Source organism: Vulpes vulpes, chromosome 8, assembly GCF_048418805.1.
Source record: "Vulpes vulpes isolate BD-2025 chromosome 8, VulVul3, whole genome shotgun sequence".
Taxonomy (NCBI): Eukaryota; Metazoa; Chordata; class Mammalia; order Carnivora; family Canidae; genus Vulpes; species Vulpes vulpes.
In genome coordinates, this window is record NC_132787.1 from 60,733,490 (window position 1) to 60,760,034 (window position 26,545).

The 26,545-nt window shown below is 53.2% G+C and overlaps 1 protein-coding gene across 44 annotated transcripts in view; it reads left to right on the top strand.

Moving 5' to 3' along the window:
• DYSF (dysferlin) overlaps positions 1-26,545 on the top strand; it is a 217,533-nt gene that overhangs the window by 113,722 nt on the left and 77,266 nt on the right. For all 44 annotated transcript variants that reach the window (XM_025994580.2, XM_072766912.1, XM_025994577.2 and 41 more), the window contains 4 exons: positions 598-771; positions 15,828-15,921; positions 16,466-16,543; positions 24,475-24,656. In XM_025994580.2, coding sequence (XP_025850365.2) covers positions 598-771; positions 15,828-15,921; positions 16,466-16,543; positions 24,475-24,656 — 528 coding nt within the window. The remainder of the gene's footprint in view (positions 1-597; positions 772-15,827; positions 15,922-16,465; positions 16,544-24,474; positions 24,657-26,545) is intronic.

The window sequence follows — 26,545 nt, forward strand, 5'->3', positions numbered from 1 at the left end:
CCTCCAGGACTGGTACTTGTTGCTTAGTTCATGGCTTGAGCCTGAGGGGCACCTGAGGACGGTGTCAGGTCATCACCTGGATAGGAAGGGGCTTCCAGAGGTCCCTCTAGGCCTGGGAGAGGGTCCCCTCAAGGAAATACAGGGAGGCCTTCCACACTGACCTAGGCCTAGCTTCAGGAAGAAATAGCCTGGGGTTGGGAAAACAATCCTCATTGACCCCCCTCAATTTTTATAAGCTGGGATGTGAAGAAGAAAAAGGAAATGACAAGAAAACCTTGGATTTGTGAAATCCACCCATGATCCAAGTAAACAAACCCAAAGCCTGATATTTTCATCCTTGCTTTAGCCTACCTGCCTTTTCTGGCTCCTCGGATCCCCACAGCCCAGGGAGCGTTTTCCCCTCCTGATTTTCTGATCCGGACTCTTGTCATTGCAGAAGCTGCTCAGAGTCCCCCTCCTCTAGGTGGCCTTCCTAGCTGTTCCCACCTGGAAGGTGCTGGTGTGGAGTGGGTAGGGAATCATGGAGGGCAGCCCAAGGACTCCCTTCCTGCAGGCCGCCGGAGCAGTGCCTGAGTCTGTCCTGTTCTCCCCATGCAGCACAGACAGGCAGAGGCAGAGGGTGAGGGCTGGGAGTACGCCTCGCTCTTTGGCTGGAAGTTCCACCTGGAGTACCGCAAGACTGATGCTTTCCGCCGCCGCCGCTGGCGGCGCCGCATGGAACCACTGGAGAAGACGGGGCCTGCAGCCGTGTTTGCCCTTGAAGGGGCTCTGGTATGTGGCCGGGTCGGGGAGGTGTGGCTTGCTTTTCCAGGGCTATAGCGGGAGCCCCCCAGGTTAGGACTTTGGATGGAACATTGGCTGGTCACCTTGGCTTCAGTTCCTTTGGGGGTGCTTGTGGGGAAAGTGGAGGGCAGTCTGGGTGTCCTAATACAAAACAGCTCCCTTCTTGACACTGGGGGACTCGCTGTTTCTTTTTGTGATCAAGATGGGAACAGGAAGAGAGGATCTCTGTCTGATAGAGGTCACAGGTCTGAGCTATGACTGGAACCAAGGGATCTGGCCCTTCTTGAAGAGGCTGGCTGCCACAGAGTGGGCCTGAGAGGATTTGGCCTAGGCCCTGGGAGTAGCCAGAGAGGCCTGATGATCCCTGAATGGCCATGTCCTTGGTTGGACATGAGTCCTCCTTGGTTGGACAGAACCTATCTCCTGGCATCCCTGAGATTTTTTTGGGGGAGAGGTGTACCCCAGAAACTGAACATCAGGATGGCAATCCTGCCTTGGTGTATACTTTCTGGAGCCAGTAGAATTGAGGTCAGCTCAAGGTTCCCAGCCCCAAAAGATGAGCAGGCCCTTCCTGGACAGTCTGAGTAGGGCCATTCTCCACTCTGTTTTGATCTGGGGATTCCTAAAGGTGGGAGGAGATGCCCAGCATGAAGCCCTTCCTCTGAAATCCAGCCAGGACTGCCCACCGCTTGGGGCTTTGATATGTGACTCCGAGAGCAGGTCCCACCAACTCTGATAGCTGATGGGATCTGAGTGTGTCCATGTGTATCAGTTTGGTGTGTGTGCATGTATGTGAGGAATCAGTTGGAGGGAGGAGCAGTGGGGCCTTGCCCTGAGTCAGGGAGTACAGAGAACAGGCCCAGGATCTGATGGGATGGATCCAGGGAAGGGAGTTGAGACTGGTGGTGGCCCAAGGGGAGAGCTTCCATCCCTCTCGGGCCTTGATGGTGGGCCAGGTCTAGGGGTGGCAGTATGGGAGAGGAAACCCTCTGGGGGTCATATAATGCTAGATACCTGATAATGTCTTGGGGCCAAGTTGTGGGGTGGCTGAAAGGAGACAGCAGAGCTCTGGGCTGCTTGGGCTCATGCTCAGGCTAGGTGGGAGGAAACTGCTAACCCAGCTGGAGCAGCCCCAGCTAGAGGTCTCATGGGCCAGAGCTGGTGTTTGTTGACTCCCCTTGTCCTGTCAGAAAAGGCCTGGCTTGAGCACAGGACAGGGCCTAGGGATAGTCTTGTGGCTCCAGCTGAGGGGTGGGCTCTTGGCAGAGCTCAGAGTCAGGGCCAGGTCTGAGAAGCCTGGGTGGACACCCTGAGGAATAGAAACTCAATGATATGGGCTACAGAGAGAAAAGGAGTTTAAGGGCTCAGATCGATGGGAGAGACCAAGAGGCGAAACCGGCATTAGGCCGGGCAAGAAATGGGGGTTCACACAGTACCTGGAATTCTGTTTCTGACTCGCCCCTCTGTCTTGGCCTCGTTCTCACACTGGCTCACTCTGGGTGGTAACAAAGATGGTGCCTATAAAAAAGGCCAACATCAACTTTACAGCCAGCAAAGCCCTGCTAGATAAAATAGCACAGCCCACCTGGCATCCTCTATTTTCCTCACATCTGGAGACCACAGAGAGGAGAGTGCTATTTTCTCCATAATGCCGTGACAGTCTTGGGTGTGACTGACTGGCTGTCATGGTCATGTGCCCATGCCAGCCTGAGGGTGAGGAATGGAATGTTCTGATTGGCTCTCCTGGGTCATGCTCCTTTTTTGTAGTTGACAGCACCATCAGGAGGGGGAGAAGAGCATCTGGGAAGGAAAAAAAAAAAAAAAAACCAAAAATCCCTGCAAACAGTGCTGGGCAAAGAGCTACGGATTATGGCCACAGGACTCAGTTCAATGAACAATAGGGAGCCAGCATGGATTGTTGAGCAGAGGAATGCTCTGGTTAGAGCTGGACTTCTGGGCTATTAATCAAGTAGCCATGGAGGATGGTTGGTGTGGAAGAATCAGGAGACCATCAGGAGTCTTGGCTAGTGATCTGGGATGAGGTGACATCTGTGGGGGGAGCTGGGGGCTAGAGTAGAGGGAATTACAGTGGCAGAGCTTGGGGAGGGTCATAATGGCCCAGAGGTTCTGCTGGGTGCATGGCATGGCTTCTCCCACTGCCGGGCCACAGGGTGGGTGGGGTGGGCCTGGGGCTGTGATGAGTTCATGGTTGGCCCTGGCAAGTCTGACACACACGGTTAAGTGCTGTGTGAAGAAGGCGGATCTGGCAGCTGCTTTCCAGGCCGCCCAGTGCAGGGAGGCCAGGGCCGTGGGAGAGAGGACACGAGGCTGGAGGTAGCCAGAGACACATGGACGGAAGTGTGGATGGGTTCTGGGGCTGGCCAGGATCTGGGGGAAGAAGATGAGCAAGACTGGGGACCCACTGCCAAGCTTTCATGGCTCGGTGACTGGGAGAATGAAGGGGGGCACTTCCCAGAAACAGAGAAACCAATCCGTTTATTCTTTATGCGGGAGAGAATGTCGTGAGGGAGCATTGAAATCAAATGTCAAGTCAACAGACATGGGGAGGTGGTTGATTGTGAAGCTGATGGGACTCGCCTGTGAGGCACAGGAGAAGCCAACATAATGAAGCCCTCTGCGTCCTGGGGGAACTTGGCTGACATAGAGAACCAGAGGCAGACAGTGGTTGGAGAGGCTGGATCCCACAAACCTGGAGTTGGAGGACACAGTTTTGGAAAGTCTTTAGGTGTGGCCAGCATTTGGATAGGGCCACAGGCCCATTTGACTGTAACTATCTGGACCACTCTGTACTTCAGTGAATGAATCTCCATCAGCACCTACACACACACACACACACACACACACACACACACACACACACACACACACCTTGACCCCTTTATGGTCACCCATATATGCGCCTGTCCCTGAATCTGCTGTCCTCTATCCTGGGAGGTACTGATGCTCCAGCAAGGCACCAGGGCTAAAGTCCACCCTGCATCATGGGAGCAGATGGTACAGTCGTCTGAGTGCCAAGACCCACCTGCTGTCTTGAGTACTAGTCCTGCCCACTGCTCATTGATGTCTGCTGATTCACTTAGTGGGAGCCATGGTGGGATGGGCCAGGCTTCCCAGTGGAGCAGGTTTGGCTTGAATTCTCCTTCCTAGCTGCAGACAGGTCACTTATCCCTTTAGCAACTCTGTTCCCTCATCTGTAAAAGTCACCGCATCCTAGGGTCATTGTGAGGGATAACTACATGACACATGTAAAGAAGTGCTTCTCGGGCTTAGTGAATGTGGGAACAGTGTGTGGGGTCTTGTTAAAATGCACTCATGATTCCATGACTGGGTGAACCTGAGAGTCTGCATTTCTAAGAGGATTCCAGGTGAGGCCAATGCTGCAGGTCTGAGGACCATCTTTGAGTGGTGAGGATGTGAAACAACATATTGTGCATCAGGAAGATGAGAGAGGTGGTCACATCATCCCATTCCCCTACTTGGATGCCTTTCTGAGAGAGGCAGGGTGTATCTGTTACTTGGTGAAGGTGTGTGGCCAGGGTCCTAGAGAGGGAAGCAGGGAATGACGACATGTTCTCCTTGCTCCCTGGTGAGAGAAAAGTAATCTTCACTTCTAAGAATCCCCTGATCTGATGGTGGAGGCCTGGCCTATGGAGTCTTGGCTAGTGATCTGGGATGGAGCCCCTCCCTGTCTGATTCACACATGAGTACAAATAAACCCAATAGGGTCTGCATCTTTGCAGTGCTGGAGGGCAGAATAAGGGTCATTCCAGAATGATGGTGTCTAATGAGGGAGGCTTCTTGGAAGAGGATGTTTGGAGGCAGACCTTGAAAGAGTCTAGGGAGGCACTGTGGGTGGTGGTGGTCAGGTGGACTTCCTGGTAATCTGACATTTTTGGATGTTTGGGCCTGAGGACTAGGCCTGCGGCGCCCCCTTGCCTCCTACCACCCCTCTCCTGGCCCACAGGTCCACCAGCAGGCTGTGCCTTGCTTGCCAGTTTTCCTCCTGAAGACATCTTGCTGGAAGGCAGGCCCTGTCTGCTCATTAGCACCGGCAGCCTTTCCCTGAAACCTTCTGCTGGGGCCAAGCCTGGCTCCCTCCGTGGAGCGGGAGGCCCTGGCTCCGTCTGCTAATCGTCTGCTGTCTCCATCCCGAGTATTATTTTATTTTCGTATTATTCTTTTTCCAGCTAATATCCTGGCATTCCCAAAGACACCGGTTTCATAATCTTCCTGGCGTTCCCAGGGAGCTGGGAAGCAGAGCACAAAGCTGCTATTATAGCCTGTTCCATCCAGCCTCCCTCTCCTCGCCCCACACCCCTTGCTGCCGCCACCGCCGGCTCCCACCCAGGCACCCCTTCCTGACGCCACCAGCCTCTCTGGGAACTCTGGTGACGGCTGCTGGGATGAGCTCACAGAATCCATCCTGTCGCCCTTGCCCTGGGCCTGCCCTCCATGCGCAAGGATTTTTCCAGAGCCCTGTCTCTGTGCTTGGCCTCGAGTGTTAGGAAAGGTTTTCTGAGATGCCGGAGCTTGGGCAGGAGGGAAGGAGATGGAGACTCAGCAACATGTGCTCATAGCCTTGGAGATTTTTAGAGCTGGAAGGAACTTTCATGTTTGAAAGGTGCTCTCCACCTGGCTTTGGATCCCCTTGAAATTGGACGCATAGTTATGGGTGTGTGGGTGTGATCTGTGTGTGCAAGTGTGTCTGATGTGTAAACACATGGATGATATGTGTGCACACACAAGCTGTGTGCCATGTGACTGTGTGTGTGATATGTATGTGCCCGTATGTACGGATGTATATGATGTGTGCACACGTGTGATATACGTGTATGTGCAACGTGTGTGTGTGTGTGTGTCTATGATGTGTAAATTCAGGTCTAGGGTCCGTGGTTTTTTCCAATTCTCAAGGGACTTTAGAACCCCAAAGAGGATAAGAATTACTAAAATCCATTTTACCATGCGCCAGAGATCAGGCTGACAGCTTTATGTGCATGGTCTCATTTTATCCTCACAGCGCCCCCAGAAGACTGGATTCTATTATTATACCCATTTTACAGTTGGGGATACCAAGTTTCCAGAACTGTACTGCCTAATACAGTAGCCACGAGCCACATGAGAGTATTTAAATTTACATTTAGAGTAATTAAAATAAGAATTTACTTCCATAGTCACATGAACCATATTTCAAGTGCTCAATAGCCACACCTGGTTCATGGCTACCATATTGGACAGTGTAGCGATAGAACAGTTTCATCATTGCAGAAAGCTCTGCTGGACAGTGTTGTTCTAGAACAAGTCTGAGCCCATAATATTACTCCAGAAGAAACTGAGCTCTGAGAGGGGGCTTGCCCAGTGGCATAGAATGGCTAGTTCTAGAATCAAGGCCGGACAGTGGGCTCTTTTGTCCTCTGTCCCCAAGTTCATACTCCTATTCCCTTTAGGGCATAATGTCTTCCTCCTAGAGAAGGCCCTCGAGTGGGGTCCTAGGGAGGGTCCTGGGCAGCTGGCTGGAGTCTTGGATGTTAGCATCACTTTTCTTGTGTAGCCATGTGACTTGACTTCCCTGGAGAGGCAGGGCAGCTAGAGAGGAAGGAGCTGGCACCATGACCCCCACCCTGAGAAGCCTCTAGTTGGTTGTCCAAAGTCTGAATCCTGGCCGGAAGTGGAGAGGATCTACAGAGACAGGATAGCAAGCCCAAGCCTAAGGATGGAGATGGGCAGCTGGGAGTCAGAAGTGCTGGGAAGGGGAGTCAGGGAAGGGTAATGGTGCCAGAGAGGAGTAATTTGGGATTTGAGCTGAGGAGGAGGTCAGATGTGGGTGAGGAGGGGAGAGTCCATCTCTGTGCCTGAATAAAGCCCTGCTTTTTGCAGAGTACCCAGACCTAGTTCCTGGAGCAGGCATTTTGACCTGCTCATCTGAGAGCAGCATCTGAGAGGTGAGAGGGGTTTGCCTCATAAAGTAACCAAAATCCCCACCGAGTCTGCCAGGCAGGAGAGGTGGTTCTGTGTTTCCCTGGATTCTGTTTCTTGAATATGCTACTTGAGCACCTGTTCTATACCTGGTTTTGTGCTAGCAGGAGCTGATTGAAGGCTGGCTGGTCTCTCCAGCAGGGGCATCCCTGCCCCCTTGCTGTCCCACATGGAAGGACCATTTGGATAGTTCCTTCAAATTGGTGGACCCCAGGATCTGTCTCATTCAAGATTTGAAGGCTGACGTCTGGAGGGTCCAACCGTGTGTCTGTGTGCTCAAGACAAAATGGCAGCACACAGGCATGCATGGGTGCTGAGGAGTGTGTGTGTCACAGCTGGGCAGATGTGTTGGGTGCTCCATCTCTGTACAGTATCATTGTATGCGCACTGGGGTCTACATCTTTGGTTGCTAGGGTGACCTTATAACTTGTTGTCTGAGACACTCTTCATAATTATGCTGGGAAACAGGCGTAAGCTAGGGCCATCCCAGACAAACGGGGGTTGTCCTAATTATGGAGGTACTCTGACAGGGGTCAAACCTGCTTGAGCATTCTCTGCAGCCTCCAATTTGGAGACACGGAAAGCCTAGAGGGGCACTTGTGCACACATGCATACGCGCAGATGCTTGAGCCAGCCCACACGTGGCACTGTGGATTCTCCAGGTTTCCTGATTCCATTCCCAAGCTCCCCAGGGGCTGGCCGGTAGTTTTGCAAGGATTTTTGCAGCTGCTTCCAAGCTCCTGCTCCAGCTGTAAATTAAATGGGGTTGCACCCTTTCCTGCTATTCTACTTAAGGTTGCAATCAGCCCTGATTAGGAAGGGAGGTCTGTGTTCCCGAGTTCCCTCTTTTAAAGTGTTCTCCTTTGGCCTGGCCTGCTAGCCTGTGTGGGGTTTCCCTGGAAGCTGAGGCTGGGCGGCCAGGGCTGTGATGTGGGCCCTGGGCTCCCCAAGGCCCTGACTTGGCGCTCAGCCCTGTCCTACCCCTGAACCCTGCTCAGGTGTCTGGTTCTGACGGGGAAGCAGAAGCTGGGAAGAGCCCTGAGGGGCTGCTGGGAGACCCCCGACTCTGCCAGTTATTTTGTTGTACCATCCTAGGGAAGACACTGACCTCTCTGGGCCCTAGTTTTTTCACTTTCAGGATAGAGGTGATAACAGCAAAAATAATAAGCTCCCTTTACAGAGCAGGGGTTAGCAAGCCATAGCCTACAAGCCAAGTCCATCCTCGGCCGTCTTGTGTAGACAGGGCTTTATTCACACATGACTGTGCTCATTTGTGTCTTCAATGTCTGTGGCTGCTGTCCTGCTACAGTGGCAGCTCAGGAGTTGCGACAGAGACCATATGGCCTGCAAAGGTGAATGTATTTACTCTCTGGCTCTCTATGAACAATGCTAACCAGCCATTCTAGAGCCTGTGCCTATGCCAGGCATTGCCCTCTGCCCTGTGTTTTATCTCCTTTAACTCCCCCGTGATCCCGAGAGATAGGGCTTATTATTCCCATTTTACAGATGAGCAAATTGAGGTAGAGAGAAGGCAAGTCATAATGATTCTAGTGGTGTTTCCTCACATGACTGTTACGAGAAATTCTATGGATAATGGTGGGGTTGTACAGAGTTTATAGCATACTACCCTACATTGCTGTTTGTTACTTGGATGTCCCAGCAAAGCCAATAGTGAAGGAGAGGTCCTGGCAGTTCACCCTAGAGCATACTAGTCAGTGTTTAATAACCAGAAAAAGAACCCAAAAAACAAACCCAACCCAGTTTGTAGTACGTGTTGGTTTCCATGGTGTAAATATCCCTGCTGTGGCCAATTTCAAGCTAACCGTGTGACGTCACCGAGAGTGGAGATAGGAGGAGATGGGCCATAGCAGATGGTTATATAGTGTTTCCAGCCCACAGATACATTAGATATAAATACCCCCAGGAGTGGAATAATAGTCAAAAGTTGTAAAATGATTAGGAAGTGATGAGTTTGAGTATTTATCACCTTTAAAAAAAATGTATTTATTTATTTTAGAGGGTGTGGGGAGGGACAGGAGGAGAGGGAGAGAGAATCCCAAGCAGGACCCATATGCAGCACAGAACCCAAAGCAGGGCTTGATCCCACGACCCTGAGGTCATGACTGACCTTGAGCTGAAATCAAGAGTCAAATCAAGATTGACCCACCTCTTGAAAAAAATTTCTGTAGTTATAAATTTATAAGACTTAATTGTTACAAATGGCCGTGTTTAACACCCAGCTTGCAAAACACCTGAAAACTTAATAATCTGCTCTTCTGATGATGCAGGCCAGCACCAGCACTTGGTGCTTTTGGGGGGCCCTGATGCTGTTTACATAAAAGATAGGGGCCCCGGTAATAGCCTTCTTCCTAACAGCTCTGTCACCTGTGTTGTCTGGGCCCATCAGGCACTGGACCTGAGCCCTACTCAGGAAGCCAGGAGGGTGGCTGCTTGACTCTGATGGCACAGAGGGTTTCCCAAGAGTCCCCTGAGATCCCGCCAAGGCCCTGTTGTTTCCTTCCTGACCTCCATGGTGTGGCTGTGGTGGCTCTGTCCTCTGCTTGTTCGGCCCTGGGGGCCCTCTACTCAGCCAGTCATTTTGCTTCATTCACCACTGCTCTTGCCCCTTCATCTTCCATCCTGCCTCCAGGTCATAGATCCTGAGCCAGCTCCCTGAGCCCTGTATGAATGAGGCATTGGACCATGCTAAAGGGAGAGGGTGTGTGTGTGTGTGTGTGTGTGTGTGTGTATGTGTGTGTGTGTATGACCAACAACCAGTGCAATAGAGGAATTTTACACATGCTAGAGATCTGGTGCTCCGTCTTGGATCCAATTTAGGCGGGACGAGGGGTCCTCTTCGTAGGCTGCTTGTTTTCCCAGAATTGCTCATCTCCTCCTGGTGTGGTGGCTGCATCAAGGTCCTGGGGCAGGAGTCCTTAGCAGATAAGGTGGGTTTGGCCACTGGCTCTGGGGACCCCCAGGGCAGCCCTGCCCAATCTGGGAGGGAGAGAGTTCCTGCACTCTTGAGATCAGGCTCTTCCCGGGAGCCAGGGCTGCCAGCCGGGCAGTGGTGGGTTGGATGCTTCCCAGTCCCCTGGGCGAGCAGCAGGATCCCTTACACAGCTAGCCCCAAGATGGAGTGTGTGGCCACAGACCACAGTCTGGGAGTCGCATCGGCATGAGCTATGGAGGCAGGAATGTGGCTGTGGGAAACCCAATGCCCGGGGCCTGGTGGGGCTGGGGAAGAGAGAGTGGTGTGTGGGGCGGGGGTGAAGGGTGGGTGGACACAAAGCGAAGCATCAGCTCCCACTGCAGCCTGACTCTCTGCCCAGGGCTCCGAGCGAGAGCAGAAGCAGGCTGCCTTCCTCTCATAGTTTTCCCTGCCCCAGCTTTTCCCCTTCAGCTGAATCTTCCCCTAAGCTCTGGGGGATAGGCATCTAGCACGCTGCTGCTCCCCTTGTGCCCACACTCTTCTCTTTCCCCTCCTCTAGGAAGCTTTCCTGAATGCAACCTTCCAAGGGGCCACTCCATTCTGTTTCACCCTCAAGATGGCCCCACTGGGGGGTGGGTCCATATCGCTTGTTCTTTCTGCAGTGGCATCCCGCTCTGAGCCCCCTGAGGGAAGGAAGGTGCTGTCTGATGTACATTTTCCTGACTCTTCTCCTGAGACCCAAGGCCTGAATGCTGCCCACATGGTTTGGAGCAAGGAATGCTGGTGATTCATTTTATGTGACAAATCTTCATTGGATGAATGCTAAGTGCCTGATGCTGGGCTGAGTAAAGGGGTTAGAGGAGCGTATGTGCCTTGCCCAGACACATCAGGTGATGGATGCAGGAGACCTAGGAGATGCTGAGGAGGGACTGCCACTGAAGGCATGGTGGCCACAGTGGTATCTAGAACTCTGGTGACTGAGGTGAGGGAAGAGCTCAAGGTAGATTACCTGAAAGGGCACTCGAGGTGGAGAAAACAACCTGTGCAAAGGTCCTGAGGCAGAGAAAAGGTGATGGATTCCAAATTTAAAGAAAAAAGAGATTAAAGAGGGGGAACATATTGTTTTAGCATGAGACTGGAGAGTTGAAAGACTCAAACTGACTCCACCAGCACCCTTTACTGAGTGCTGCTTATGTGCCAGGAACCTGCCAAGGGCTGTGGGTGCCTCACCACATTCAATTTTCAGCAGTAGGTCTCCACTGGGGGCAATTTCTATCCCCCATCCCATCCCTCAGGGGACATTTGACAATATCTGAAGATATTTTGGGTGGTCAGGGAGCTATGGGGATCTAGCAGGTAGAGACCAGGGATACTGCTAAACATCCAACAATGCACAAGACAGGAAAGGACTAGCAGGAAGAAGGTGCCTCCTAGAAGCTCTCAAATCAGGTTTCCTTCTTTCTTTTTTGGGGGGGATTTGTTTTTTTTTTTTACATTGTTTTTTTTTTTTTTACATCAGGCACTTAGCATTCATCCAATGAAGATTTGCTGGTGGAGTCAGTTTGAGTCTTTCAACTCTCCAGTCTCATGCTAAAACAATTTTTTTTTACATTTGTTTTTATTGAAGTTCGATTTGCCAACATATAGTATAATAACCAGTGCTTATCCCATCAAGTGCCCTCCTCAGTGCCCATCACCAAGTCCAAATCAGGTTTTCATGAGGCTTCATCATTTGCTTTGAGAGAAATTCTGGGGTGTGAGCCCCACTTTTGTACACATGAAAACCAAAATGTACCTCCTAGTGAAGGAAGCATGACATGGGAATATCTGTTACTGTATAGACTGATTGCCCAACGTGGGTGACAGGCTGGCTTTTGTCACCAGCTTCCCCCCAATCCCACCCCATAGCTTACACTGTTGCTCTCTCCTGAGGTGACTTCCTTCTCTTGTTCACCTGCCCTCCAGGTGTGTACCGAACACCTGCTGTATGTGAGGGGACCTGGGCTGGTGACAGAGACCTCACAGAGCTCTCAGTGGGAGGGCACAGATGGGTGAGCGGGGACAGGGGGTGCTAGATGCCCTAAGAGGAAGTTCAGGGCATGGTGGAAGCACATGGGAGGCGAGCTTACTTGTCCTTGCAGGGTGACCTTTGAGGACGAGGCTGGACACCCAAGGAGAAAGAAGGGAAAGAAAGCAGCAGACAGACCCATGTGCAAAAGGCTCAGGAGCAAGAAAGGGGGGTTGAGCCTGAAGGTCATCAGGCTGGGGGTGTTTGGGGGCATCCAGACTTCTGGGGGCTCAGTTCAGAGGCCGTGGCTAGGGTGGGAGGGAGGGCTGGCCTCCCCTTTGCTCGCAGGGTCTGAAGAGGATGCATGCAGAGCCCGGGCTGCCCTGTGAAGGTCCGTGGACCAGAGGATGGAAAGACATTGGCCAGCGGTGTGGGTGGAATCCTGCCCAGGGTGGGAAGCAGGGGGCCTGCTGGGCTGGGGCTTCGCCGGGAGGGACTGAACTTTAGTGCATGGTCTCCTAGCCTGGCTGCTGGTTCTCCTGGCTTCTTCTCAGCAATCCCCATGTGTCCTTTTGAGCTGGGGGAAGAAGGAAGGGAGGAGGCAGGTTTGTCCTCGAGGGGCAGACTGGGGGCTGGGGGGGGGGTGGCAGAGAGCCCCATGGCCCCCCCACTCTGGAGGCAGGACAGGTGGAAAAGCCCCTGCCATGTGGGGGCATTCCTCCCTCTGATGGACATTATTACTCTGGGCCAAGCACTGAGCTAGGTCCGAGACACCTGGCACCTGCCTTCATAGAAATCCCAGGGAAGGGGACACCTTTTCTGATCACAGGAAGGTGGACTGCCTTTGGACAGAGACCCAGAAATTGCTGCCCGAACCCCAGACAGAGGTGTTTTGGTGGAAGTGGTGCCCATGGGAGGCAGCTGGGGAAGGCTATCTGGAGGAGGCATGGGGTGAGTGGAAATGTGCACTGGCAGCTATCAGCACATACGGAGGTCCCTGTAGGTACTGGGAGGGGGCAAAGGAGTTACGGGTCCCCTGGGAGCCAGAGGCAGCCTCCCTCCCTTCACTCACCTTAGCACCCGACTCATGGGGGGCACAAGTGTGTTGCCAGGCTGAGGCAGAGGGGCCACAGGGTCCTAGGCCTTCCACCCTGCCTCCAGCTGAACTCCCTCCCACTGAAGCGCACTGTGATGCAGGTGTTACAGGTTGTTGCACTCAGGGGTAGGGGGCGCTGGCCACTGCACTGCTTCCAGTGTTCTGCTCTGCTTTCCTTGGTGTCATGCACCTGACGCCTGGGGTGGCCTGCTGGGCCCCCTAGGTCCAGCCCTATGTGCGGCCTTGCAAATCCTGAAACTGGGAGCTGTCAGCTGTTGGCCTTGGTGCATGCTCTGGCGGGATGCCAGGGTAGCATGGCCAGGCCAAATGCCTTCTCAGGGGTGGGGGGATGCCCAGGATGCCTTGGGTCCACATCTCTTCAAGAGACAGGAGTTCAGGAGTGATGGCCTTTGGGCCTTTGGGTCTTTCCCTGTCATACTATAGTATGACATCCCTCCCTGTTATCCTACTTTGTGCGCGCGTGTGTGTGTGCATATGTGTGTTGAGAGACTGATTGCTTGATTGATTGCTTTTGATTTCTGCCCAGGGCTGTGGCTCCTGAAATGTCCACTTTTCCAGCTTCTGGAATAATTTTGAACAAGTATGAGGTATATGGATACCGCCCCTGAGAATAATTGCGAGTTTTATAGTTTATGACCTACTCTGCTCCTGCCCCACCTCTGCCTTATTTCTCATATAAGATCATTAACAGCAAACATTTACTGAGCATTTATTATGTGCTGGGAGGTGTGCAAAGAACAACATGTAATGTTTCTCCTTAACAACCACAGCAACTCTCTGAGATAGATACTGTAGAATTATTCCAAGTTTACAGAGACTTACTTGTTCAGAGAGGTTAAGCAAGCTGCCCAAAGTCACACAGCCAATAAATGTCAGGACTTGAACTGGAGTCCCAGCAATCTGGTTCTAGAGCTTGTGTTGGAGTTGTGATCAAAGTAAGGGGGCCACTGAAGGGGAGTGTCCTGTGGTGGGATCCAGAGACAATCTGGTTGAAGCTGGACCTTAGTGAGTCCCCTGGAAGAGCAGATGAACCTGTCTTTCCTGCGTGGGTGTTTTATGAGCCCTTTTGCAGGAATGGAGCAGAGGAAGACCTGGCCAGCTTTAGGATGCATTTCTTTGTTGACCCAGAATGACCAGGGCAGGCTTTCCCTGGGTGTCTTAGGACAGGTGGAAAAGCCCCTGCCGTGTGGGGACATTCCTCCCTCTGATGGACATTATTACTCTGGGCCAAGCACTGAGCTAGGTCCGAGACACCTGGCACCTGCCTTCATAGAAATCCCAGGGAAGGGGACACCTTTTCTGATCACAGGAAGGTGGACTGCCCTTGGACAGAGACCCAGAAATTGCTGCCCGAACCCCAGACAGAGGTGTTTTGGTGGAAGTGGTGCCCATGGGAGGCAGCTGGGGAAGGCTATCTGGAGGAGGCATGGGGTGAGTGGAAATGTGCACTGGCAGCTATCAGCACATACGGAGGTCCCTGTAGGTACTGGGAGAGGGCAAAGGAGTTATGGGTCTCCTGGGTCTTAGGATGCCCTGAAGATGGGGACGGGGGGTAGATTGGGATGGTCAGTGACACTTCCAGCTAGGGAACAGCAAGAGCTTGTGATGGAGCAGGTGTGAGTCTTGGCCAGCTTGAACTGCCTACAGCTGAGGGTTGCGTTTGGGGGAGGGAAGCCCTGGTGTTGAATGGGAAAACGGGGCAAGTAACCTGAGGTCTGATCAGGACCCAGCAAAGGATTTGGGCTATGGGTAGCAATGCTGGTTCTGGTTCTGGGTGTGGGCAGATCCGAAGTGAGAAGGCAGGCAACCAGGGAGGCTTCAAGGAGGCAACAAGGGATCTGGGACTGGGCCCTAAGAGTGGGCGTGACTTGGAGAGGAGGGTGGGCAGGGTGGAAGGTCCTGGCAGGTGGCCACTCTGGTTGGGCCAGTCCAGATGAACAGGCCATTGGCGGTGATGCCAGAGTTTTCATTCACACACAAGGGTTTGTGTGCTTGTGTGTTGGGAAGAGGAACTGGGCAAGAGAGTGGAGTAGGTGACAGTGGGGGGGTGGGGAGTGGTGGAGATGGGTGAGGGACCTGGAGAAATCTCTCAAAATGCAGAGGGAACAGTCTCCAGCTCTCTGGAGTCCCTCTGCTGGGCTCTGGGCCATAGGATGTTGGTGAGCTTGCCAAGAAAGCCAAGTCTGGAGGCTGGGCTATGTGGTGACCAGCATATTTCCTATTCTTGTGGGTTGTGGGGGCCTTGGTCCCTGCTGGGTCCCTGAGCACCGCCCCCAAACCATGCAGGATGCCAGTGAGAGGCTGCAGTGTGGCAGAGGTGGTGTGGGATACACCTGAGGGGTAGGCATCTAGTCCAAGGAAGCTGGTGTACGGCCCAGTGGTTAAACCCAGTGCCAATGAAGACAAAGCCAGGGGGATCGACAGGCTAGTTTTATGTGCAGTACACTGACAGACTGGCTTCCGAACCTGAGTGCAGACCTGCCCTGCCTCTTGTTCCTGTCCTTGTCCTGGCCACAGTCTGCACCCTCCTTCACCCACAGCTCAGTGGGAGCAGTGCAACTACTCCCAGAGCTGGGACCCAATGTCCAGATATGCAGGGGTAGACAGAGATGGTAGACTGGGCCCTCTAGATTTGGCTTTTCTTAACTCATCCTGGTGGGAAAATCCCCATTGGATTCTCTTCCCTAGAGTCCTTCCTTCTATCAGACTCTAACCTCCTGGGCCATAATCACTCAAAATTCCATTCTGGCTTGTCTGGCCTCCACTAGAAAGGGAGAACAATTTCCCTGTGAACTTGACAGTGGAGTCTGGGGATGATGTAGGAGGATGTGCTACCCTGGTTAGTAAAATTAGGGACTAATGGCCCAGTCTCAGCAGCTGAAGAGTGTTGTCTAGAGGTTTCCTGCCCTGGGCATCTGACTCCCTTGTACTGGTCTCCTGGCACCCCCAGGCTCTGGGACCTGAATCTGCCATGACCAGCTCTGTTTCTCCAGGGTGGTGTGGTAGATGACAGGAGTGAAGATTCCATGTCCGTGTCCACCTTGAGCTTTGGAGTGAACAGACCCACGATTTCCTGCATCTTTGATTGTAAGTGATGCTTGGTGGTGTCTTTGGGGGTGATGTGGATGGGTGTGTAACCTTATGCTTGTTTTCACGGGGTTATGTGGTCAGGTGTATACAGGGGGCTAGGGAGAATTGAGTCTATGTACTTTGTGGTGGGACATTGTCTTTTGTGGGGTGGGCATGTGCACACGTACATTTGTGTGCACAGGCACACATCCCTTTACATGTGGCATGTGCATCAACTCTGTGCTCAGAATCAGGCATTCAGGGCCCTGTGCATTCTGGCTGCCCCCATCATTTATTTGGCTTCTCGTTCTCCTTCTCCTCCATCCTCTCCTCGCAGCTCTCACCAGGCCCAAGGACATGACGCTCAGGTGTCTACCTTTGAGCCGTGGTCTGTTCTGATCCTGTGAGCGGCTCACTCCCACAGAGTGTGACATATATCATTTCTATCACTCAGATCCTTCATCTATTGCCCTTCCTAGGGTAGACTCTACCCTTGCCCCAGCTGTAGCTCTTAGCCACCCCTGGCCCCTCACTTGGTATCTCTCCTTCTTCCTTGGTGCAGATGGGAACCGCTACCACCTACGCTGCTACATGTACCAGGCTCGGGACCTGCCCTCGATGGACAAGGACTCTTTTTCTGGTAGGTGGGAAGGGAGTCGGGGACCAGGGATTGAGAGTTGGGAGCTGAGCCAACAGGTCTTTAGACCACAGGAAACGTGGCGCAGGGTTTCTCCTGTGGGTGGGAGCGTGGCCGCTTGTTGGATGCGTGGAGGTGGCTGATGTTGCCAGGGTCCACTGTGCTTTCTGGTTGTCAGGTGGCCTGCTCGACTCCTCTGCAGGGTTTGGCTTTGTTGACCATCACCTCCTTCTGAAAGTCCCTCTGGCCTTGGCCCCCAGGAGAAGTATCCAGGGTCCCCTGCAGCCTCCTGCTGCTCCACCTGCTCCTATTCGGGAGCTTCCCAGTCTGATGGTCCTGATGGTCTGCCTGTGTCCTCTCCTCTGGGCACTGAGGTCCCCTCACCTTCCCTGGCTTCAGGGACCACTCATGTTAGAGAAGCTTCTAGGCCTTTAGTTCACAGGAGCCCTTAGATCCAGCCACATCTTAGGTAGCTCCCCTGGATGCCTCACTGGCTCCTTGGTTCCCATCCACACTGAACTCCCTGTGCCCCTGCCCCTGATCCAGGCCTTTCCTCATCACCCACTGTGGTCCCGGCATCACATCAGCACTTGTCTATTGCCTATCAGTTTGGAAGCCATGAGTCATCTAGTCCTGTTGATTCTGGCTTCTGAATCTCTCTCGGAGATATTTCTGAGGACTGGCCTCACCCCTTCTTACCTGGACACAGGGTCATCTCCGGGCCGCCTTCACCTTCCACACTGCCTCAGAAGGATCTGGTCACGTCACTACTCTGATTTCCCATGTAGACACTGGGAGAGAAATCCCCAACTCTCAGCCCAGCAGACAGCTCCTTTGTGGATCGGACCCCCATGGACCTCACCGGTGGCACCTTCCCCTAGTTCGCCTTTAACCACTAGCTCTGGCCTCACCAACTTTCACAACGTTTGTGGAGCTCTCCCATGTTCCTGGCCTTCATACTCAGTGCTCTTTCTGCCTCGAATGCATTCTCTCCCAATTTTTAACCCAACAAACTTCTATTCATTCTTTAAGATCCAGCCCAGATGCTTTGACTTTTCCCTGGGCCCAGCTGGCTGTTCCTTCCTTAACACTTGGCAAGCGCCTCACCCCCACCTTTCTCAGAGCCCTGACCACTGTGTGGACCGATTGCTTCTTTCTTTCCCACCCTGACTGTGAGTGGCTCCAGGAAGAGCTTTGTCTTGAGCCCACAGCACTAAGTATCTAAAGAACTAACACTTACCGAGTGCTCATTATGAACCCAGGCATTTCCCTGGCATCAATGCATGTGACCCTTACATCTCTCTCAGACATAGGTGTTTCACGTACCCATTTTACAGGTGAAGAAACAGAGACGCAGACAGCATAACTAAATTACTTGAGGTCAAATAGCCGACAAGTGCATCCCAGCCTCCAAATGCTTGCCACTTAACTTGAGTAGAAGTGACTTCTTCTGTCAGAGGGGTCTCTTCTGTTCCTAGGATGGTGCTGCAGCTCAGAGCCACCTGCCTCTCCTGCTCCCAGCCCTGCTCCTCCCCCACGTGGGGGACCACTCTCATTCCTCACCCCCAGCAGCTATGTTTCCCTGCATTCTCTCCTCTCAGTGGCCTGTTTTCCAGCCCCCGGCAGCCAGGCACATGGTGAATAGAGCACTTTCTCTTCTGTGCTTGGGGTCCTGGGGGGTCTGACAGCACCTTCTGAAGAGCATATGCAAAACCCATATGTAGGGATTGGTGGGCCCTGGGTGGATGTGTGCAACTGGCCCTTGCTGGGAACCTGCCAGGTTGTTCAGTGACAATCGGAACGTATGCCATGCGGAGAGAAAAGAGGTGGATTCATTCATAGCCTTGCTTCTTCTTTGGCGGGCACGAGAGGTGGGGATGCAGGTGGCGGGGTTGTGTGGGCATGTGGCAAGGGGGTGGGCAGCCTTTGCCCTCCTTGGTCTGGGACTGGCTGAGGACCCTGCAGGGAGGGAGCCCCTCCTAAGGAGCCCATGCCAGGAGGCAGCACACACCCCCGGGGACCACAGGCAGGGTCAGCCTGGTGCTGGCCTGTGGGAGATGTCACACTTTCCATCCCAGCCCCACCCCCTCCCCCAAATAAACATCCCCTGAGCTTTGAGGGCACTACCCAGGGCTTCCTCAGAGGCCGCTGGCTTCTGAATGAAAGGCCTGATTGACCAGCTGCTGGAAAGGAAAACAGCAGCCAACATGGGTGAACCTATAAAATCCAGAGTGTTTATTTTCACTCCCAAACCCTAAACCAAAGCCATTTTTCCCCTGGCACTGACCCTGGGGTGGCTGGCGGCTGGAGGCTGTGCGTGGCCACCAGCTGGCATTTCTCGGAGGAAACTCATGTGTGAATCCAGAATGTCTGGGGCCGGGGGAGGGTCTAGTGCAGTGTCTGTGGCTGGTATCCTCCTCCAGCCTGCCTGCTGGGTGTCTGGGGTGGAGAGGGCTCTCCTCCAGAAGTGCTTGGTTGACTCTGACCTGTGGTGCTCTGGGCCTTTCCAGCAGCAGTGGGCTCCAGGGGCCCCAAGCTGTGCTCTCCACTTGTCCCCTGAGGGGTGGGCCTTGAGGCTGCCGAAAGGCTGGGGCTGTGTCTGCCTCCTCCGCTCTGGACCAGGGTTTAGAGGGACATACTGGAACTGCCCAGGAAACACTTATTGTATAATATTAAACTCAGGCAGGAAAGGGGGCTTGTGGAGATGCTCTGTCCAGGTTGCCTGAGGATCCCACCTCAGGTGTGGTTTGAATGTATAGCCAGCATCAATTCTCCAGACACTAGAAGGATGTGTGTGGCTTGTGGTTGTGAGGATGTGTGGCCTGTGTAGCAACTAAGCATTAGGAAACATAAAATGATGCTTGATTCAAATGACTTCTCATTGATATTGGGTTGGGATTGCCCCTGCTTGGTGAGCATCCATAGTATGCACTGAATTCAGTTTGAATGGAAAAGATATGACGCTGGAGGACTTAGAAATCACAGGTTCTCCACGCTGTATCTAGTGGGCAGCAATGCTTCAGCTGAGCTGTTCTTCATTGGAACCTGCTATGTATCAAAGGAAATCAGGAAGAAACCTGTCTGATGTGCCCGACTGTTCCCCAGGGAATTCTGCTTTGCTCTCTCCTCCAGCTGGGCACAAGAGCTGTGGTTTGAGGGAGCCATAAGCTCTGCTTCCAGAGCTCCCATTGAGACGGACAGCCCATTGGCAGCTCTGTTGGGAGATCACTACATAGCAGAAGACGGCCCTTAGCTTAGGGGAATCAGAAACTCCTCTCACAGATCAGTGGGCTCAGGGGGCCTGCCTTGGCATGAGAGATGTTAAGTAGACCAGATGCCAGGTTATTAATTTACCAGCCTGGGGTATCTGTTAAGACAGCAGAAGGTTCTGTGCCCTCTTTGCTGGCCTTATGGTTCCTGGGAGATGAAAGGTATGTGCCAGGTGGGTGGTCCTGAAAGGTGTTACTCCAGGGCAGGCCACAGTGAGGTCTGATGGCCCATGGCTGCCCCGCAGCTGATGTCACCTCTTTGGGGACCGGTGCTTTAGTTTTCACCCAGATCCAGACTCTATCTTGGGTGGAGCTGGGGAGTTCTGTTTTGGGGCTCATTGTGTCTGGACTCCAGTCATAGCCCACTCCTTCTCGAAGCACAGCTTTTCTATTAAGTTTGGCTCTGGCCAGGGGAATTCTCCCACTGAGCTCACGGAGCTGTTTTCCAAAGTGCATTGGAGGCTTGTGAAATGCTCCACTTAAACAGGGTTCCTGAGCAAGGGAGACTGGGGAACACCGCACACTTCCAGATTTACAATGCACAGTGGCATTGAGGGCTCTGCAATGGCTGCAGGGAAGGAGCTTGTCTGACTTGTTTAAGCACTCGTTAGCTCCCCAGAGAACTCACACTGACGAAGAACACATTTTGGGAAACACTGATCTATAGGATTCAGTCCAAATTGCTGCGCTTGTATCTGGGACCTTAGTGATATTCCCAGCCTCCTTCTCCCTCTTTCATCCCCACTGCCCTGGGCCCTCACTTCCTCCCTCTGGCTGGACCAACTACTTGCTGTTCCCAAGTGCCCGTGCTCTTTGGCATCTTTGCGCATGCCGTGCTAGTTGTCTAGAATGCCCCCCCTTTCCTTGGTGTGTCTTGGTTACTCCTCATTCTTGAAACTCAGGGTAGGAGACCTCCTTTGGGAAGACTGACTAGATGCTGCCAGGCTTCATGGGGTACCCCCGCCCACAGCACCTTATCCATTCCCTGAGTAAATTGCATATCACCTTGGATTAAACTGCCCTGTAGTTACCATTTTCAACCAGTAATCATGATCTTAAGAGCCTAGATTGAGTCTCCTTCATTTCCATATCCCGGGTACTGTGCTTACCCACTACGTGCTGGTCAGTCGGTAATTACATAGTGAATGAATGATGGATTCCAAATAATGTGGGAATGAGCATCTCTGCATGTATAGCTTTTGGTTAATTTGGATGATTCCCAGGAATATAGGAAGCAAGGTATAAACAGTTTTATGTTTTTTAGGGCATATTGCCCAGTTACTTTCCTGAATTGCTTCCAGCAATAAAGGAGAGTACCCATTTCGTCCAATAATTGCCAACACTGGGTTTTATAATTCTGAACAATTTTTCTTAATTTAATAGGAAAAATATTGTTATAGTTTTCATATGCACTGCCTTACTAGTGATCTATTTCCCTCTCTCTTAAAAGTTCTTTTCCAAAGAGCATGGCATGGTGGAAGGAGCACTAGATTGGGAGTCAGGGGGGTCTAGCCCTGGTCACCTGTGAGCTATAGGCTAGTAACTTAGTCTTCGTGGCTCAAAGCTCTCTCTTCCGATGAGTGGAATGATGCTGCCTGCTTTATCTCCCAGCCCGGTGGTCTGAACTGGGAAGGTGGGAAGGCCTATGAGGAAGACTTACTGTATCATAAAGGTTTTAGGAAGGCTCTAGGAAGGTCTGGGCAGCAGAGGTCGGGTGCAGGGCTCTAGGTCTGGCAAAAGAACCACCTGCTTGGGGCTGCTCGAAATGATGGCATCCAGTAGAATCATATGTGTCCACAGCTGGAGCTGCCTACGGCAGCTAATGGTCCTCCAAGACCTCCAGTCCAGCCACTTTCTGCTTCAGCTCCATGTGGCTTGATGGGTGAGGCCTGAGGGCCAGTGCCACCTCCTTCAGTGGGAGTGGGCCTGGGAAGAGTGCTAGGCTGGAGTGCAAAGAGAAGAATCAGCCTCTTACCTTGCCCTCCACCTCTCCTTGGGATCTGTTTTTCACTCTTCTGGGCCTTCCTGGAAGAGGGATGTGTCTGTGCGTTTGTCTGGCTTTCCCTCATCTGACCACCTTGCTTCAGCAACACCCCCTGGCTCTCCCCAGTTTCTTTTTTGTGGAGGGGCTGGGCCCTGTGGGGGGAGAAGCCAGGCCCCAGCACACAGTAGCCCAGTGTCTGAGGCCCCAGGCCTCCAGGCCTGCTCTTTACAATGCCTTTGTTGTGTGTTTTTTCCTCCCATGGGCGGGCAGGGTGCGTGTGTGGGTCTGGGTGATTTTTGTTTGAAAGCCACCCCCTCCCCATTCCCCCAGCGCTGAGCTCATTGCTTGGGCTGCTGGGGCTGCTGGAAGGAGTCGGCCTGCTGGGGTGGGGGGGTTAGGCAGCGTGGGGGGTGCTGCCAACACCAATACAGCGTGCACAGCCGCTACAATGTGCAATTGTGATCTTTGTGTAAACGCGGTCGGTCTGGGGCCCTCGCGCTTATAAAAATAAAGCGTTGGGAAGCACAGGGGGTGGGAACAAAAGGGGCTTTTTCGCCGGCTCTCTAATATGGTTTTATTTATCGGAACGCGCCCTCTTTCCCTTACTGGAACCAGGGAGAAGTTCTCTGCCGAGCTTGGAGCTGATGGTATCACAGCCAGACGGTTTCATTAAATGCACAGACGCCGCTGGGCCCTGCCAGGGGCAGGAGGGGAAGTGCTTGGGGCCAACCCTACCAGGGCCGGTGCATGGAAGGGGGAGCCCCATGCCAGAGAGGCTTCCACCAGGTGGGGGTGGCAAGACGGGTGGGCATGTCTCCTCTGCCCCTTCCCCTGTCAAGGGCCTTGCATTGCCCTCTTCTATTCCCAGAATCAGGTTCAAAACTGGTTTCCTTCAGGAAGCCCTCCAGGATTGACTGCACTGTGCTTTTGTGCCTGAAGGCTGGTTCCATGCTGGTGGCTACCTCCTGTTAGCCAAACCCAGCATTATTCAGCCATTGAATGCCCATAGTTCCTGCCTCCTAACTTAGATCTCCCCTACCCTTAAAACTTGGATCCTAATATCCTCATGTCTTGATGGGAATCCTCCCCAACCTTCCTCTTCTACGGTTACTCTCTATTACCTCCTGAGCAACGGCCGTAGTGTGCCACTTGGTCTCCATAAGGCCAAGGATCCTGTCCTGCTCCCCTTCCTGTTTTGGAGAAGTGCTATCTCCCCATCGCAGCCCCAGGATTACAGTTGGACATCCCAGTACCGGACCTCTAGCGCTCAGGCTCTCTTAAGGTCACATGAGGATTAGGGCACATCTGGGGCACTATGAGGCTCAGAGGGTGCAGGGGGCTGCAGGCTGGAGTGGGGAGCCAAGGGTGGAGGGCATGTGTTAGGCTATTTGGGCTCAGCCCTCCCGACATCTAGCATCTAGCCACCAGCTCTCTGCATCTCAAGACTTTCTTGTCCTTCAGTATTTGGCACCTTGAGTCTTATAAAGTGGCAGTGAATTGGACCTGCCCCCCAGTCTGACATCCTAGTGAGAGAAGTTGGAGGAGCCCCTCCTCCAACCCTTTGCCTCTATCCCAGATTACATGTACTCAATTCCATAGGACTTTCTCCTACACTGGTTTCCCAAGTGTGGCCCTGGAACACGGCATCAGTTCCCTCTGGGAACTTGTTAGAAATGTAGATTCTCAGGGTCAGCAGCAGACCCGATTAATACGTCCCTGGGCATGGGGCCCAGTCTGGGTAAGCCTTCCAGGTGATTCTGTTGTATGCTCACATTTGAGAGCCATGGCCCTAGAATCTTCTCTAGTAACACTAATTTCCCTTTGGGAGCAGGCAGGGGGAATGACTAGCGGGTGGGCCCCAGCTGGCATGGCTGGGGCTGGCAGGCTTTAGAATAGTTTGGAGCTGCAGGGATCTTAGGGTTCCTGTCACATCGCCCACTGCTAAACAGCTCTTGAGTCCATGTGCTTCCCTCTAGTGTGCTCGCCCATCTGAGAACCACCATCTTCACCTGAATCCTGGCAGAGGCCTCATTACTGGTGTCCCTGCCTCCTCCAGGCTATTCTCCATGTGGCAGCTGGAGTGGGCTTGTTAAAATACAGGCCTAGGCACCCTAGTCTGATGGCACCAGCATCTCTGCTCTACTCTCCCTTTCTCAAGGAACCTCTTTCATGCCACTGTGACTTTTATCCACTTTCAAAGTGCTGATCAGAATTGTAGTTTTATAGTTGCTTGTATGGATTATGGTTTTGCTCTAATTGTATTCTCAGCCCTGAGCTCCTAGCTCTTGGCCTGGCATGCAGAAGGCACTCAGTAAATGCTTGTGGGATGAATGAAGGAACGCATCATCCAGGCACTCACTTCTCCTAGCTGGACCTGGCTCCCAGTGGCCAGTCCGGTAAGAAGCCCAGAAGGGAAGTTCTTTGGTTCTCTGAGCCTGCTCTCCTGGACCTCGGCTCCATTTCTCCCCTGTAGCCCACCAGCTGGCCTTATTAGAGGGCTGGGCCTGGGGTGGGGTGGGGTGGTGGTGGCTGGGGAAATGGGCTCCAACCTGTAGGTTGTTGCTCCAGAGCAGCAGCCACGATTCTGCTCCGGCTTTGTGACCCACATGAAGCCCGAGCAGAGACAATTCTCACGGTCCCTGCTATGTCCTGCCTCCCTTCCCTGGGCCTGGCCCACACAGATCCCTACGCCATCGTCTCCTTCCTGCACCAGAGCCAGAAGACAGTGGTGGCGAAGAACACTCTGAACCCCACCTGGGACCAGACGCTTATCTTCTATGAGATTGAGATCTTTGGTGAGCCAGCCAGTATCGCTGAGCAGCCGCCCAGCATTGTGGTGGAGCTGTATGACCACGACACCTACGTGAGTCCACCTGCCTTCCTCTCTCGTCCCCTCACTGCCTGTGGCCTCCAGGAGCCAGGAGGAGACACCACTGGGAGGGGTACCCAGCCAGATGGTCTTTCCCCTGACCCCACAGGCTACAGAGCAGTTAAAACTATTCCAGAGTAATTGATAACGGATTGCTTACACACGTGCTGTGCATGCATCAGGGAAAGGGGATGGAACTGGAAAGGGTATTTGGCTGTGGGTCAGGGTGTCTCTGCCTCTAACTTGCTTCTAAGACCCCAGGCCAGTAGTCTCTTCTCCCCATCGAGAGATGCATTGACTCTCCAGTTATCAAGCACTTATGTGCTGGGCTGAGTGGCTAGTACTTGGAGTTCCCAGTGTAGGTGGGAGGCGAGAATTACCCACAGAGCAGAGATGCTTCCAGTGGTACAGGGAGGGCCTCCTACAGAACCTCCTGCGGTGTTGGCAAAGCCCTATGGCCCTGCTGCGCTGCTTGGAACGGGAGCTGCTCACCACAGGTGGCAATCAAGCAGTTGAAAAGTGGCTACTGCAACTGAGAAACTCAATTTTAATTTTTAGTTGTAATTAATTAAACTTTATGTTTAAACAGCCACAAGGTGCAGCTCTAGAAGATTCCCAGGAGGGAGATAAAGCCCAGGGCTGGAACCTAAGGGAAGGCCTTGGGAAAGACCCAGGCCCTGAAGGAAACATGATTGGGGTATTAGGGCATTCCAGCCCAGCACAGGGCAAAGGGAGATAAGGAGAGCCGAGAGCAAGCTGGGAAGGAGGAGACAGGAGTAGGAGGCCTGGGGAGAAGGGGAGTGAGGTGGTCAGGCAACATTTTGAAAAGAAGAGAAGGGAGAGACGGGTTGCCTGACAGCATGTTTGGTAGAGGGGCCTGAGGTTGGGTGGGGTGGCAGTGGATAGAAGGGGAGGGGCAGGATTTGGAAGATATTTCCAGAAAGAGTTGCCATGGCTGGATGTCAGGTTCTCTGGGAAGGTGTGGTAACTAGGGGGTGGGGCAAGGTGATGCTGTTTGGGGTGTCCCACCAGGTGGAGGGGGCCAGCTGGCAGTGGGCAGTGAATCATAAGCCTGAGCTGGGAAGGTCCACCTATGGGCTCTTCCCTTGGCTCTGTCAGGGGGCTGATCAACTGGAGGAAGAGTCTGTTTGGAACTGTCTGGGGAAGAGCACAGGGCCTGGCACCTTGGGGGCAGGAAGAAGGGAGGAGCGGGAGGACCAGGATGTGCTGGGCCAGGGGCTTGGCAGAGGAGCAGGTGCGAGTGCTAGATCAAGGTGAGCCGGGAGCCTGGCTGCACACAGCCTTTCTTCCAATAGCATCCCACCTCCTCTTTTGAAAATGTTGCTCTGACCCTGTCTCTCTCCTGCAGGCCAGGGCCTGGGGGTCCCAGGGGGAGAAGAGCCATGGCATCTTCCAGGTGGCTGGGCTCCAGGGTCCTGGAGCAGAGCAGAGGCTGCATACATTGTTAACATATCAAGTGACTGTAGCCATTGCCTGGAGCTCCTGCTGGCCTGGCTGCCCAGGATCCCCTCCCCATAACCTCTCCATGAACCACAGCGAATGGGGCAACCCACAGGCCAGAGGGGCCTCCAGGACCCCTCCCAGCGCTGTGGCTGCTGTCTACACTGAGTGGTTGATGCTGGACTATGATCTGCTGTGTGGGACATCCCCAGCAGTGTCATGACTGCAGTCAGTGGTGCTTCCCAGAAATTCTGCTCCGTCTCTCCAGATGAGGGCCTCGGCAAGGCACCAGGGCTTGTAAAGGCTGTGGCACCATCTGGCCAAGACCCCAGTCCTGCCGCTGCCACCTTGGGGACGCTAATCACACGGCTGGAGGTCACAGGACAGTGAGGTCATGGAGGCCCATGCCAGAGGGCCATGCT